Below are 12,225 nucleotides of genomic sequence, written 5' to 3'. Positions count from 1 at the left end.
CTTCCCTTCTCTGGATCTTTCCTTTTCCTATGTTTCTGACGAAGAGCTCCGCTCGAAACGTTAAAACCTCCTTCCCTTCCTTCCTGAGCGTCCAATAATACTATATTTGTTCCACGTCCACGCGTTGTTGTGTTTTCATGTTTGGATTAACTATATATAAAACTTAGATAAAACTTAGATATGTTTCGACCAGAGATTGGTCCAGGCCATGTCTAACTTAGTAGCACCACCTGATAGGATTATTCGAATCCTGTTTAAGTCAAGTTTTGTTCAAGTAGTGAGTTCTTGTTGGGTGAGTTGTATCCAGTTTTGTTCAAGTAGTGAGTTCTTGTTGGGTGAGTTGTATCCAATTATGGGTGGCTTATCTGGTATTCTTTGAAGGAATCTATCCAGACTCTGTTTGAAGTTGATGGGATCCTTTTCCTCTTTGATCTCCCTCGGGACAATGTTAAATAGGACAGGGCCTGTTGAAGAAAAGAAATTATGTTGCAATGTACATGTATGTTGTGATCTTGAATTTGGCAGGGGACGTATAGCCCGTGGTCCAAGTCTCGGATGAACCTTGAAGCTAATGTTTAGGTCGTTTGGGCAAAGTTGGCGGTATATTTTCCACATCGTACAAATGATGTACCGCTCACGGCGACGCTGGAGGGAGTAAAGTTTCAAGGCTTTAAGGCGATCCCAATAGTCGAGAGCAGCCATGCCTTCAATTTGTTTAGTGAGAGCCCTCTGGGGTGACTCAATTCTGGAGATGTTTTGTCTTGTGTGAGGAGACCACAGTGGGCAGCAGTATTCAAGGTGTGGCCGTACAAAGGATGAAAAAAGTGGTATGATGACACCTTGTTCTCTGGACCGGAAAGTTCTTAGGATCCAGGAACTCATCCTACGAGCTGTATCGACCTTCTTGTTGATGTGTGCACTCCAACTGAGATCGTCATCAACAATTACACCCAGGTCTCTGATATTGTTAGAGGCTGTGAGCGGTTCCCCTGAAGGAAGAGAGTATGGTTGTTTTAGTGAGGAATTTCTTCCAAAATGCATCAGCTCAAATTTTCCCTCATTCAGTTGCATTTTGTTTCTGTCTGCCCATTGACTCACAGCATATAGGTCAGACTGGAGTTGAGTTCGGTCTGCTTCTTCATTGACGATTTGCTGGAGCTTAGTGTCATCAGCGAATATTTTCACTTTGCAGTGATGTACGACACTGGAAAGGTCGTTTACATAAATTATGAAGAGTAGCGGACCCAAAACAGTTCCCTGGGGAACACCGCTGGTGACTTTTGCTGGGTTTGAGTGGACTCCATCAACTACAACATGTTGTGTTCTATTCGCTAGGAAATACTGAATCCAGTGTAGAACTTTTCCACGGATTCCAACATTTGCCAATTTTGAGAGTAGGATGTTATGGTCTACCCTGTCGAACGCTTTACTGAAGTCAAGGTATATGACGTCAGAGTTCGAACCTGTTCCCAAGGCTTTGAGTACATCTTCAATGTGGTGTAAGAGCTGTGTTAGACAGTCCCTGCCACAGCGAAAGCCATGCTGATTTGAATTTAGGAGTTTGTGGGTCTCCAGGAAGTCAGCTATCCTTGATCTTAACACTCTTTCAAACACTTTAATGATGTTGGAGGTGAGTGAGATTGGGCGATAATTGACTGCGAGGGATCTGTTTCCCTGTTTGAAAACCGGGATGACCGACTGGGATAGAAACTTTTTCGGAATATAACCTGCGTCTAGCGAGTTTCTCCAGAGGTTGGTCAGAGGGACTGCAAGTTGATATCTACATTCCTTCAGGAGACTGGCGGGAAATCTATCAGGGCCTACAGCAAAGTAATGTTTGACCTCATTTATTGCTGCTACGATGTCGGTGGCAGTGAAGGTTATGTCTGCGATTTTGTGTTGGGAGTCAGCTTCGTTCGTTTCCCTCAGATCAATATCAGTGGGAACACTGAAGACAGCAATATTGTTTCTGCAGTATTTCTGCCATTTCTTTAGCATCGTGTTGGGGAATGCCGTTTTCATCAATCAATGGCCCAATAGGTGAGACAGTGGTTCTATGCTTATTTGCATAAGAATAGAACACTTTTGGGTTCTGTTTGATGTTTTTGATTACCCATTGTTCCTCCACAGCTCTTTGATTTTCAATGGAGGTTTTCATGTTAGTCTGCAGATGAAGTTTTTCCAGCTCTAGTCTTTTCATTGTTGTTGAAGGTGGATGTTGCGTGTGGGAATATTTTAATTGGTTGATTTTTTTGTTGAGTCTTTTGATGCGCCTAATGAGTGTTTTTTTCTTTTTAGGGAGCCGGTTTCTGTTTGTGTTAGTAGATTTCTTGGGAGCGTGTTTAGAGCATGTGTCGGTGACAATGGTTTCAAAGTGCTGCCACGCGGTCTCAATATGAGGGGAATTTAGAGTAAAAGACCAGTCGATGGAAGACAGATCCTTTCTGATTGTTCCCCAGTCCGCTTTGTGGAAATTTATGTTGTCAAATGGGTGCCATGGAGTGGGATTGGCTGGTTTGGTTTTTATACGTCGGGAATTAAGATTGCAGAGTACCATGTCATGGTCTGAGAGGAGAGTTTTTTCGACTGAAATGCTGTGAACGTAGCTAGAGTGATTGGTCAGTACCAGATCCAAGATCGTTTTATTCTGTCTCGTTGGTTCAAGCACTAGCTGAGTCAGGAAATACTCATCCATCAGATTAAAGAGCAGTTCTGCTGCTGCCCTATCTGATGTAGAGCACTTGCCTAACTTCGGAGTATTTGTGGGCCAGTTCACATGAGGGAGGTTAAAATCACCCATCACTATTATGTTTCCGGAGTGGTACTTCCGAAGGAAGGACTTGACTTTGCTAAGGCACTCTTCAAAGTACTTTAGAGGTGCCTGGGGAGGCCTGTAAAGACCAACAATGGTTATGTCCTTGGCTTTGTTGTATACTGATACCGATTCACAGTAGCCATTGGAAAATGTGTCCTTGGCATCAAGTGAAAAGGAGTCATGGATAAAGATGGCTGTCCCTCCCTTATTTCGGTCTGTGCGATCCGCACGAACAATGGTGAAATCTTTTATTTTCACCTCTGCGTCCATATGGGTGTTGTTCAGGTGAGTCTCGGTAAGGATAAAGAAAGGGAAGCAATGTGCCATTTCGGCAAGCCAACTCTCTATATATGGGATCTTCCATTTTTGGGCAATAATTGATGGGTTGATGCCACGTACATTTAACAGGAATGTCGAGGTAAGGGAAGTTGGTAATGGGTGAGTGGTCCTTGTGATTTGCATAGATGGTTGGTGATGGCTCGCTGGATCTCCTGGCTTAGGTCGGCCTTCATATTTTCCAGGTATGTCAGTAAAAAAGAGTTACTTGTTTGGTTTGCCACTTGGTCAGAGGATACATATTTCAAGTTGGCGTTATTTGGTGTTTTTTCCTGGTTCTGTCAGAGGATACATATATATATATATATATATATATATATATATATAATATATATATATTAGGGTGACCCGTTTCCAGGGCCAAAATTGTTTCTGACTGCATTATTGTCTTGTGTGGTGCCAGTGGATGAAAAAATGAGGTATACAAAGTGACAGAGCTCTAAAACAATTTTTGTGACTACACAAGTTGAAAATATGAGGTTTTTGGGGGGAGGATGGGGTAAAAAATGGTCATATTTATCGTGCATGTGTAGTGTCAGGTTGAAAAGTATCTGTCTCATGTGGATCTAAATTATGCTAGAAAATTATGGTGCAAGTGCATAATTTATTTTTGATGATTTTATGGCAAGCTCAATTTAACATGGCAAAACTTCTTTAATTGTAAATCAATAACAGCCTTCCAAGATACATGTTTAAATATACTTTTAAAGTATATAATACAAGTTGTACTATAAAAAGAATCCTCAGTACATACCTATTCAGCTGATTTTTAGCAGGAAATATTATGACTAAATGTTCATTGTTCACTTAGCACTTAAGCATGGGAAACCCTGCTGAAATATTTGAAATACAATCAGCTGCCGTTCCAAATCCCCCAGGAGGCTGCAGTTCAGGCTCTTTACCCTTTTGTTCATGTGGAGGGTTCCCCTGTTCTTTCCTATTCATGTAGATGTGATTATCAGATTTTAAAATTTTAGTCAACCGTATAACTTTTAGCTTGTTATAAAGTCATTAGAAATTAGTTTTACACTTGCACCATAATTTTCTAGCATAATTTAGATCCGCATGAGACTTATGAAACAAACATTAAACAGATACCTTTCGATTTAATTCTACACAAGCACAATAAAAATGACCAAGAGAAAAACGCATTTTTTCAACTTCAGGAGACTTGTGTTGTCACAAAAATTGTTTTAGAGCCCTTGTCACTTTGTATACCTCATTTTCCCATCCACTGGCACTACACAAGACAATGGTATAGTCATAAAAAGTTTTGACCCTGAAAACGGGATACCCTAATGTGTGAGTGTGTGTGTGTGTGTGCGCGTGTTTTAATATTTTGTCAAGGCATTGCTGGTATAGAATTCAATATACGTATGCTCCTGAACGAAGCGTTAGTCGGGTACAAAAGGAAAGTAGGAAAATATATGACAAAGGATTAAACGATTATCTTATGAACTTCCTTAGCTTATAGCTGTTTCCACTATAAGGTGCGGTGGACTCATAGTTGAGTGCCTGAGTAACACCTTACAGTTTCATCAGAGCCTCAAACATGAAGATAATCGCTCATTCATGTGGCGTCTCTTTTCTTATATATGCGTGTATGTATGTATATGTGTACACACACACACACACATACACATTACATATCTACATATATTACACACACACATATTTGATAACAGTTTGATCCAGCTCAATATAATAAAGTTTCGTAGGCACATACGACACATCCATCTCATCACATAACAGGATGCATGTGTGGATGGGGGATGGGTGTTATTTAAGGTAACTGCATAACTGGGCAAAAACTCCAGAGATGTAAAAAGAAAAATCAGTCAATATAAAAACAGAAAGGCTAATTAAAGCTGAAATTACATGGAATGCGATATTTAGTTTCATGTTTTACCGATTTTCCATCAATTAGTTTAATAAATGAGTCAATTTTGTGCTTATACACCGTATAAATTACAAAAGCCATTGAGTGAACTCATTAACTATATAAAACTATTTGATGTAGTCGAAATATTTTTATATAAGTCCATCAATCATTCGTTCGCTTGCCTTTTTTGCCATTTAGTAGCAAAAAAAAAAAAGATGTATTTATATAGTTACGGTAACCGAAAAAATATTTTGACATTTTTAGAGCGTGAATGATTGTCACGCATCAATATGATTTTCAGTTGTTAGATAGTCCAAGGTTTTTTTCGTCAAATATTAAGACAATTGTGTTAATATGTGAGGACAAAAAGATTTCGATTTCGAACATTTGATTACGGTGAAACTTTATAAAACAGAATAGTCATTCTTTCTGAGGCAAAGATCACAAACTTTGTCTATAAAATTTGGCATATTGTAATGGTATATTCCGAAAGATTTTATAGTCGTGATATATTCTGATAAACTTTTGTTGAAAAGATCTTCTGAAAAGGTGCTGGTGCCACATAAAAAGCACTGATGATGGTATCACGTAAAAAACACTGATGATGGTGTCACATAAAAAGCACCCAGTACACTCTGTAAAATAGTTGGCGTTAGGAAGGGCATCGAGTCGTAGAAACCAAGCCAAAACAGACTATAGAACCTGATGCTACCCCTGGTCTTGCCAGTTCCTGTCAAGCCGTCCAACCCATGCTAGCGTCGAAAATAGACGTTAAATGATGATGATGATGATGTAGATAGTGATTAAATCGTCCTTAAAATTTATTTTCAGTTACCCCAATATAATTTTTTATCACTGGATTTTCCACTGTAAATACTTCTGCCCAAAAAACTACCAATTTCGAACATAAATTATTTAACATCAGCAATCTACAAGATTAAGACAGTTAAATGAGTCGGGTCTATTAGACGCAGGAGGTTGTTTGGGATTTTGAGCATTGATGAATGTTGAAAAATTATGTCTATGAGCATAACCTAAACTTGATATCACTTCTATCAGAAAAATTTTATCCTTGATCCTTAACTTGTTTCAGTCTTTGAACTGCGGCCATTATGGGGCATCTTTTGATATTTATAATTCTATAAAAAATATCTATCTTATAAGCAACTGAAATGTTTTGCTATATATACTTGTATTTTACTGAACGAGGTATCGAATCAAATGGCTTCAAGTTTTCTACACTTTTTAAGTGACTGAAGTGTTTACAAGCGATGCGTCTAGTTTTTTTAGTTTTTTTTTTCTGTCTGAAGTTCTTACGTGTTTGGCATGCCTGGTAATTTTGCGTTTTATAGTTTCTCTTTTTTGCGTATATTTTTGTGTTTTATCTGGCACATAAAAATATTTTAACGTGTTTTACAGTTTCTGTTTTTGCATGTCTAAGATTTTTACGTTTAACGTGTTACAATTTTTTTACACTCTACTTTTAACCAAAAACAACATAATTGCTAATAAAGAAGAGTTAATATCACATGATAAATTGAAATAAAACAATAACAACAACAGCAAAAACAAGCAAACCTTTTACTATCTCATGATAGAAAAGTAGCATGAACGACAACACATCAGCAAAACACATCATAGTCAAAGTAATAAAATAATGCAAGCAGAATTGCAAAAATTATAGTTCCTACTGGAAATATAAACCAAACCTCTTTACTATATAAGTAGACATGCTGTAGTAAATATGTTGTAGTACAATTGGCATATTGTTGTAAACTGTGCTAAGTACATGTAGTAAACAATACAGTTGTTAACATGTAGTTATAAACAGTGTATAAATCAGTGAACAGTGGCTGTGTGGTAAGGAACTTGCCTCCTAACCACATGGCTCCGGGTTCAGACCTACTGCGTAGCACCTTGGACAAGTGTCTCCTACTAAAGCTTTAGGCTGACCAAAGCCGGAAACTGAAAGAAGCCAGTCGTATATATAAATGTGCGTACACATGTATGTTTGTGTGCGTTTCTGTCTCTGTCAACCGGTGCTGGTGTATTCACGTCCCCGTAAGTAAGCGGTTCGGCAAAAGACACCGATAAAACAAGTACCAGGCCTCAAAAACTATAAGTACTGGGATCGGTTCATTCGACAAAAAAATCCCCCAAGGCGGTGTCCAAGGGCCACAGTCCAACGACTGGAACAAGTGAAATATAAAAGAAACACAGTAAATATTTAGTTGTAAACGGCGCAATACACATGATGTGGTAATTAGTACAATAAACATGTAGTTGTAGAGAGTGAAATAAATTTGTACTAAACAGTGCAGTGAATATGTGGCTGTAAACGTCGAAATAATCATAGTAAATGTGTTTCTAATGACACATTATTGTTATCAATAAACGATGAATAAAAGTAAACATATATATTTACAGTAAACAGAAAGCTTACATCAACGTTGGTACATACAGTACAGTACACAATAAAGATACTTCAATAGTGTAAACACTGTACAGAAATCATTCTGTAATACATATTATACTGCAGACAACGTATTGTATACAATGTACTATAATCTATACGGTGCCTTAGACACTAATATAACCTGTACTGTATATACTACTCTTCTCCCATCCTACCCTTGTAGAGGTAAAAGAACATCAACCGTGATAAAGACCAAGTGTACGACCTATTACTCGAAACTATGTCATTAATTGTGTGTGTGTGTGTGAGAGAGTTGAACAAATCTTCACATTAGGACAAGATAGAAATGAACAGAAGCGAAAACAATAAACAGAAATAGATCCCACCATTCCTCAACTACTCCCCACCAGCACCACCACCACCAAATGAGGGCAAACATGTAAAATCCCTTCATCAGCCGTCGTCTGAATATCATAGCGATTTCGACACAGATGTGTACGCGTGTGCGTAGTGATCTTCTGTTTTATGTACGTAAATTGAAAGGTAACAAAGTGAAAAGTAAATAATTACCTTACTATTACACGCAAAACCACAGTTTACCATGTAAAAAGATCGCCTATGCTTTATACTTATAAAGAATGACGCCAAGTAAACTCTCGTAAGGTGAGAAAAAAATTGTCTGAAGTCATATATGTCTGGTGTCATATATTTAGTTTTAGCGAAACACCATGTCTCGTCTACTGTGTCCCTATATACTGTAGTATCGTTCAGATTCATGAATTAAAGGTTCTGGTTTACAGTGTAGTTCAGCTGTTATTTCTATCCACCGTTTTCTATACACACAATGAAAGACAGTCATATATATGTATCTATGTGCTTGTGTGTGTGTGTGTGTGTGATGTTTGTATGTATACAGTGGTATCTGAGTGTGTATACATACATACATACATACAAGCATGCATACATACATGCATACATACACGAGCATGTCTAGATATGCAACTATGATACATGAGAATACATAAAGCAAAATATACAAATGTGCACATATTCATACATACAAACAAAAATACCCTTTTTTTTATGCTGAAATTCCAATGAAGGAGCCCCTTTCTCCATTGGCAAGAAATCTTGAAATAAAACTGTACAACATACATACATACATACATATCTGTTTTTTGTTTCCTTCTTGGGACTGTGGACATGCTGGGTACTGTCTTGAAGGGTTTTAGTCGAATGAATTGACCCCACTACTTATTTTCTAAAGCCTGGTACTTATCCTATCCGCCTTTTTGCCGAACCGCTAAGTTAAGAGAACGTAATCAAAGGGACACTGGTCAAACACGGTGGTGAAGGATAAACACACTCACACAACGGTCTTCTTTCAACTTCCGTCAACCAACTCCATTTACAAGGCTTTGGTCGTTCCGGGGCCTTAGTAGAACACATTTGGACAAGGTGGGACTGAACCCGAAGCGTGTGGCTGCGAAGCAAACTTCTTACCACACAAATACGCCTGTCCCTATGTATCTGTGTATGTGTGTGTGTGTGCATGCATGCATACATACATACATACATACATACATACATACATACATACATACATACATATACTACATCAGTGTACTGTAATCTAGACTAGATTGAAAGTCTATACTGTAGGAATCTTCGAAAAGTAATGAAACTAACCTGTGTTGTGGTTTGTCCCCGGAAGTGACTCACAGCTGTCGTCGCCATCCGCGCTGTCTCCACGGTCGAGTGACCCTCCGAAACGCTGCCGACGCGTCTCGCTGGATGCGGCCCCTCTCTGTTTCCATAGAAACCGTAGTGAAGCCGGCAGGAGATTGAGATTTTCGGCATGCCGAGTTTACTGTGCTGGGACTCAATACATCATCCTGCCGTGTCCATCAGGTGGTCCATGTGATCCGGGTAGTAGTAGTGTCTTAAGGCATGGGCACACTGGGCAGTTGCCCAGGGCCCTCACAGGCCTAGTCCCCCCAATACTTATCTATGTATGACGTAGTTTGCTTTCGGTAAATAATAAATATAGGATCCAGTGCATTGATTTGTCCAGGGGCCTATATTGCTGCGAAGACGGTTCGGAGGAGGGGAGGAGGAGTGGTGGTGGTGGTGTGGTGGTGATGGCGGTGGTGGTAGCAGTGGCGTGTTGGAGATTGACAGGAAATTGGATCGAGACGCAGTATTAGGCAGTTGAAATGTTGGTACTGCAATAGTGTAGTAGAGATGATGGTTCTAAGAGTGGTAGCGCTGGTGGTAGTGGTGGTGGTCTTCGTTTTTGCATCGGCGGTGGCGGGAACAACACCTTCCCTGTGTACAGTGGCAACAGTTGATGTTAATGCTATTTGCCTTTGTTGATGTTGAAAGTTATTTTTGATGTTGTATAACACTAATGTTGTAATTGTTGTCAGTATTATTAGTGGTAGTGGTAGTGGTGCTATTGGCAGTAGAGGTGGCTGGATACGTAGTATTATTGACGTTGTTGTTCTTTGTTTTGCCCCAGGTCAGCCTAGGTCGAGCAGACGTATCATCGAAGACATTCCAGCTGTGATCATATCACGCAAAATAAACCCGTCTTGTATAATAATCCAACGTATCTGTTTTTATCTTAAAATGTAAGCTAATGGGAATTTAGCTGTTATATTTAACAGATCGAGCGACCACGTGTAAATTTTTGTTTGCACGTGTAGTTGTTGTTGTTGTTGTTGTTGGTGGTGGTGTTAGATGTTGGTAGTGGTGACGAACGGTGACACAGTGGTGACGGATTGGAACAAATCTGCGTCGAAATAGTAGGAGTAGCTGTTGTAGGTAGTGGTGGGTATACTGGTAGTCGTCAGTGGTGGTGGGTACCACACTGAGAGTGGTGTTGGTCATCTGTGATTGTCAGTGTTGTTGTTGTTGTAGCTAGATTCTGCGATCTGAGTGGAATAACTGACAAAAAAGTATTAGCAGAGACAGTTGTGATGGTAGTGGTGGTGGTGGTGGTGGTGTCAAAGTGCGTGGGTAGGGCAAAGAGACACTTGTGAAACTAGTAGTAGTAACAGCGACAGCGGACGTTGATATAAAGGTGGAAGAGGTGCAGCAATTGCACGTTTCTTCTTCGTCTTCTTGTTCTATTACAACTACCACTACTCTAATAACTTGTTTTCTTCTACTCTTTCTTCTTCTACTACTACAACTTTTTCTCCACGCGCCTTTTACTCTCCTCTCTCGTTATTCTTCTTTCTCCTCTTCCTCCATTTCCAACTGCTCTCTTCTCCCCCCCCCCTGGCATTCCCTTTATATCTCCTCCTACTCTGCCTTTCCTTATCCTCCCTTTATTTACCCTCCTCCTTCCATATTTCCTCACGTTCCTCCTACTCCTGTTAAAATTATTATTAATTCTTTTTCCTCCTCCTCTTCTTCCTCCTCCCCATTCTATCTACTGTTTCTTCTGGCCTTTTCACTTTTTTACTTGTTTCATTGTTTACTTTCTTCCCATTATTTTCTATCCACTTCTCCCCCCCTCCTCCTCCTCCTATTTGCTGTTTGTTTCCTCCCCTCCTTCCGTACTTTTACTTTATTTCAGTCATTTGACTGCACCTCCTCCCAGGTTTTTTTTGTTTTTCAAGCGAACAAACCGACTCCAATTCTATCGATCTAAATTACGGGGGGACATAAACAAACTAACACCAGTTGTCAAACAGTGGGAGGAGGAAAACACACGGACAGGCGCGCACACACATATACATGGTGAGAGAGAGAGAGAGAGAGCACGTGGGGTGGGTAGCCTGCTTCTATTCAAAGCTCGGCCGTTTCTTAGGTGTGCTTTTACCTCGTATGAGCACGTAAGTGGCTTTTGAGTTCCGAAAGGTGTTTGAAATTTGCATTAAAAACGGTGTAAATATGTTTCACCTTACGAGACATAGTGCTGTATGTCCTGTCTGATTTATGTATATTTAATTGTCTTTTTAGTCCAGCGCGGGACTTAGAAATATGGCATACGACCGTACCAGAACTCGGAAGACGAGTTCCGAAAAGTGAATGAAGTTAAACTATACTGATTTCTAATCTACAGAAATGGACTGGTCATTTAACACACTCCCCCACACACACACACACACACACTCTCTCTCTCTCTCTCTCTTCTCTCTCTCTCTCGCACACACACACACACACACACACACACACACACGCGTGTGTGTGTGACCTGCTTGCTGGTTAGGGCATTGCATTCACATGTGTTCAATTCCCGGACCAAGCGGCGTATTGTGTTCTTGAGCAAAACACTTCACGTTGTTCCAGTTTACCCAGCTGTAATTGGGTAACCTTCTGACGTTATAGCCTTCCGATCAGGAGGAATGTTGGCCTGGTCGTCTAGCCAGCGGGGTGGTGTCACTGGAAAGCTAAAACAATTCGAAGCGCATTGTAACCAGTGATGTATAAATCCGGTATTCTGATCGATACAGTGATGTATATATGTGGGTTTGAGGAGGAGGTTGTTTTTTTGGTTTGTTTTGGGATCTTTTCGGTTTGAACGGCAGTTTTTAACATAAATTCTAGGTAACTAAAAAATTTTAAACTTCGTATACTGGTAGAATGTGTTTAAAAAACATCTTTTTCTCTTGGCTTTATTGAGAAAATTCTATAGTTTGTAAGATATTTGTTGTTTTTTTTCTTCAGTTTCTGCAATTTCAACCAATCACTGACGTCTATTGAGGTAAAAAAACATTCCGTGCCGTATGAATATATCCCTCGTTTAAGAAACAGATTGGGTTT

At 39.7% G+C, this 12,225-nt stretch overlaps 1 protein-coding gene across 34 annotated transcripts in view; it reads right to left on the bottom strand.

Annotated features, from left to right (window-relative positions):
• Nucleotides 1-10,536, bottom strand: part of LOC115224761 (serine-rich adhesin for platelets) — a 284,926-nt gene extending 274,390 nt beyond the window's left edge. For 5 of the 34 annotated variants that reach the window (XM_036513717.1, XM_036513722.1, XM_036513725.1 and 2 more), the window contains exon 1: nucleotides 9,139-10,535. In XM_036513717.1, coding sequence (XP_036369610.1) covers nucleotides 9,139-9,309 — 171 coding nt within the window. In that variant the 5' untranslated portion in view covers nucleotides 9,310-10,535. Of the gene's footprint in view, nucleotides 1-9,138 lie in introns of all 34 variants that reach the window. The other 29 variants (XM_036513732.1, XM_036513738.1, XM_036513739.1 and 26 more) reach the window with 13 other exon arrangements.
• Nucleotides 10,537-12,225: the final 1,689 nt, after the last annotated feature.

The sequence above is a fragment of the Octopus sinensis genome, linkage group LG26 (assembly GCF_006345805.1).
Source record: "Octopus sinensis linkage group LG26, ASM634580v1, whole genome shotgun sequence".
Classification (NCBI taxonomy): domain Eukaryota; kingdom Metazoa; phylum Mollusca; class Cephalopoda; order Octopoda; family Octopodidae; genus Octopus; species Octopus sinensis.
The sequence above is the reverse complement of the archived record's forward strand: the minus strand, read 5'-3'. Positions and strand labels throughout refer to the sequence as shown.